The sequence below is a fragment of the Aedes aegypti genome, chromosome 3 (assembly GCF_002204515.2).
Source record: "Aedes aegypti strain LVP_AGWG chromosome 3, AaegL5.0 Primary Assembly, whole genome shotgun sequence".
In the NCBI taxonomy this organism is placed as follows: domain Eukaryota; kingdom Metazoa; phylum Arthropoda; class Insecta; order Diptera; family Culicidae; genus Aedes; species Aedes aegypti.
The window spans coordinates 309,461,290-309,464,989 of record NC_035109.1 but is presented as its reverse complement, the minus strand read 5'-3'; the positions used below and the strand labels follow the sequence as shown (position 1 = coordinate 309,464,989).

General features: G+C 41.1%; 1 protein-coding gene across 1 annotated transcript; it reads right to left on the bottom strand.

Annotated features, from left to right (window-relative positions):
* Positions 1 to 891: 891 nt before the first annotated feature.
* On the bottom strand, positions 892 to 2,791 carry LOC5578908 (putative fatty acyl-CoA reductase CG5065). The gene is made up of 4 exons (XM_001664068.2): positions 2,473 to 2,791; positions 2,019 to 2,410; positions 1,417 to 1,959; positions 892 to 1,351 (listed from the first exon to the last, which is right to left on the bottom strand). The coding sequence occupies exons 1-4, from the start codon at positions 2,674 to 2,676 to the stop codon at positions 958 to 960; spliced, it is 1,533 nt and encodes a 510-aa protein (XP_001664118.2). The 5' UTR covers positions 2,677 to 2,791; the 3' UTR covers positions 892 to 957.
* Between the last annotated feature and the right edge of the window lie 909 nt (positions 2,792 to 3,700).

Below are 3,700 nucleotides of genomic sequence, written 5' to 3'. Positions count from 1 at the left end.
ACAAAAAAATGTCGTTTTTTAAACACACTCACACCTTGTAACGCTTTTCGTCCAGATAATGCCTCCAGGGATATCTCTCATAATTTCGGCAGACATTGCATTTCTTCTACTCTCGCTTTAATTCCTCTACAAGTACCCCTAACAATTTCTCCAGTATATACTCCTGCAGAATATACTTCTTCAGTATATTATTCTCCAGTATGTTCTCTTCCGGGAATTCATCTAGGGATTTTTCATCCAAGGGATTTTCAAGGAATGCTCTAGGTTTCCTCTGCGGATTATTTTTGATTTTGTTTGACAAATTCTGCCAATAATTCCGAAAAAGTTCCTCCGTGAATTCCTGTGGAAATTTATCCAAGAATTTATACGTTCATTCCAGCTTTCCTACTGGGATTCTTCCGGATCATTGAAAATTCTTCCAACAACTCCTTCAATTAATCCTCTCAACATATTTTCCAGAATTTATTCCTCAAAATCCCCAGGGGCTCCTGTGAGGTTTGACCATATATTTTTTAGTTTACTTTTCGGGTTTTTTTTAGAGGCAACCCTAATGAAGAACAAATTGTGAAATGGTTTCGAATCAAGAATTTTAGATTGATAGCCTCGTATTCTTTTATATTTGCACTTTGTCGTATTGGAATGCCAGTGGTCAAGGTAAAGTTTCTACAGCGCTCAGTGTGGATTATCCGAAAAAGCCATTCTTTGGTAGAGGGGGGAGGGGTATACGAAAGTGTGACATCGCATGTATAAGGTATTGAAAAAGCGTGACAGAGGAGGGGGGCTCTAGAAATCTCGAAAAACGATGGACGTCATATTCGAATCATCCCTTAGTGGCTAACGCCTATGCATAGTAGAAATCTATATTCGAAACAGTGTTGATCAAAGGAAAAATGGAATTCATAAAATCTTTTGCTTTTTTTCATTCAATCTTTTGCTTCAGATGAAAGCTGACATTTGTCAATCTGATAAAATTTCGTTTAATCTACCATCAACCGCTTCGCGTTGCAGCCAGCTATCAGGCAGATAACTCCGTAGCACGTATGCGAATCCAACGAACATAGCCAATTTCAGCAGTTTGTCGGCCAGTTCGAATCGCTTCAATCTCTTGAAAGCGACCATGATGGAGTCGTCGCTTTCTTTAAACAGGTACCGGCGCCCGCCCAGCATACACAGACTGCAGTACTCCAGCAGACCCTGCGTAATGTAAGCAATGTTGAAGTGAATTTTGTCCATCTCGCCAAGATCCTTGGATAGGCTGCGGAAGTTGTCGGTATCGAACACCCAGTCATGCGTGGTGAAGTACATCAGCGAGTTTTGGGCATGGAAGATCGAACGCTGCAGTTTCAGGAGGCTGAAAACAGGACAATGCTCATGAGTTGGATTTATAAAGGAAATGTCTAACTATATAATACTTACAATGGTTTCATATTGCAAAGCCTCAGCACTACATCAACGAAAAATGCCGGAATAACCTGGTACAAAAAGAACAACAAATAGAACAACGTACTGTTGGTTGTGGCTTGTCCTGTAGGAGCCCACATCATCTTCAACATCGGAATTCGATGGGAGAAGTAATCAGACTCCTCGTACAGAAATTTATATCCCATTGCCTTGTCGGGTTCAGCAGCACTATTGTAGATCACTAGGTCATTTTTGGCGCTGAAGGACTTCTTCCATGCCGCTACAATAATCGCCTTTATACTGACATCTGCTGGGATGCAATTCATATGGCAATCCATGCTGACGAATAAAGTCCGTAGAATGCCGGCCGCGTGAGCTGAAAGTATGCCAGCAGGACCATTGTAGTTTTCGATCCAGCCTGGCATGGGTTCCGTCTCGGTGTTGATCACAATCGAAGGCCGAAAGATTACCAGAGGAAGTTCATGGTGATAATCGTAGCAGATCTGTTCCGCTAGACCTTTCGTGAACGTGTAGGTATTGGGAGCAAAACCTGATAATCTGCAATCGAAGCGGAATTTGAAAGTTATGCTTAAGTACCATGAAAAAATAGAGCTTACTTCTCGGCTAACGCGTTCAGCGCTTCAGGTTCGACCTTCTCCACCATTTCGATAGCCTTTCTCCAATCCATTTTTGCTGGATATATCCGCTCCTCAACATGAGGAACCTCCGGGTTAGAGTATGTGGTAGAAATGTGCACTATCGCCTTCAGGTTACTCAAAGTCTTAGCCCATCGTAAGACTTCGTGTGTTCCTCGGGTATTCAACAATAAAGCCTTGTCCAGCGGATCGTCGAATCGAACACTGGCAGCTGCGTGAAACACGAATTGAACGTCGACCATCCGTCTGATACTCTCATCTTCCAATCCCAATCTCAGCTGAGAACAATCTCCATCTAACGGGACAATTTTTTGGAACGAATCCGGTCGTTCTTCACGTAATTTGTTGAACAACTGAAATCCCAAACACTTTTTACAGTCTTCAATTCATCTCTTTCACAAACACATGTCCTTACCGGCACTTGAACCAAATCCGCGACCCGTTCCTTGGCCAATTTTCCTCTTCGTGGCCTCAGCAGTACAAACACGTTTCCAATTTGAGGACAAGATCGCAGCAGCTTCTCGATCAGCACCTTGCCCATGAATCCGGAACCACCGGTTATGAACACATCTGCCCCGGCGAATGTCTCCGGGATGCTTTTCCGTGGAATCGAATCCATGTTGAGACGGTTGCAGCTCAAACTTTGTTTCAGCTCACCTCGACTAAGCTATGGAATCGTACTGAGCCTTCTAACTTTTGGCGACCATCCAACTGCTGGTAGTCACCAGTTTGAAATGACCCGAAAATAGGGTGACTAATTTGGAGCTCTACCGTCTACACGAATTACGGCCTCATGTAATATGCATTAGATTAGACAAAAGTGGTTCTAAATGCAGATTTGGTAAGTTAAACCTTTTTCGATGATAGTAGAGAACGATCGTGAAACAGTGACTTAGCATTTGGGTAAGGAGGTCAAAGACCTGTAATGTACTTGGATAGTATGGATAGTATGTAATAGTATCTGAAATCTGAAAGTGCGTGTAGGGTTGAAAACTTGCGTGCCGTATTGACTCAACTCGATTTCACTGTGTTTGAAACTCGAGGCTCCTCGAGTTCAAGGGCAATGTCGAATTGGCATCACGAGGTATGCGTAGTTTTGATTTCAACTTGCTTCATACTGTCTGGGTAATGTTCTAATTTTATAGAAAAATTCAGTACACTCGTCGATGAATTCAAAATGTTTTGGTACAGTTAGACCACAGACTAATAGACGTATCACTGACGAAATCTCCATCGACCACGCATTGAACAGGCAATTAAATAATAATCGAATATCGGATTGTTTATATAAATAATAAAGTATAAAATAAATAAAAATCTAATGTACATCAGATTTTTTTTCTCGCTGAGATCAGTATTTGCTCCATATTTTCATAATCGGAGTGTTTCAAAATATTCTATCGATGATTTTTTTTCCATACATTTTGTATGGCAAGAAATTGGACACAAGACGGGCTTTCCGTAGGTTTTCGTATGAAAAATAGATATAAAAGGAATAAATCAAAGTTATACCTAATAGTTATTTATGCAACAAGTTGCAAAATTATGATTATGAAAAATCGAGTTTTGCAGCGAGTTGCATACAACATTTTTTGCTATTACGAAAAATTCCGTTTGAGCTGGATCATTTCCAAAAGCACAAA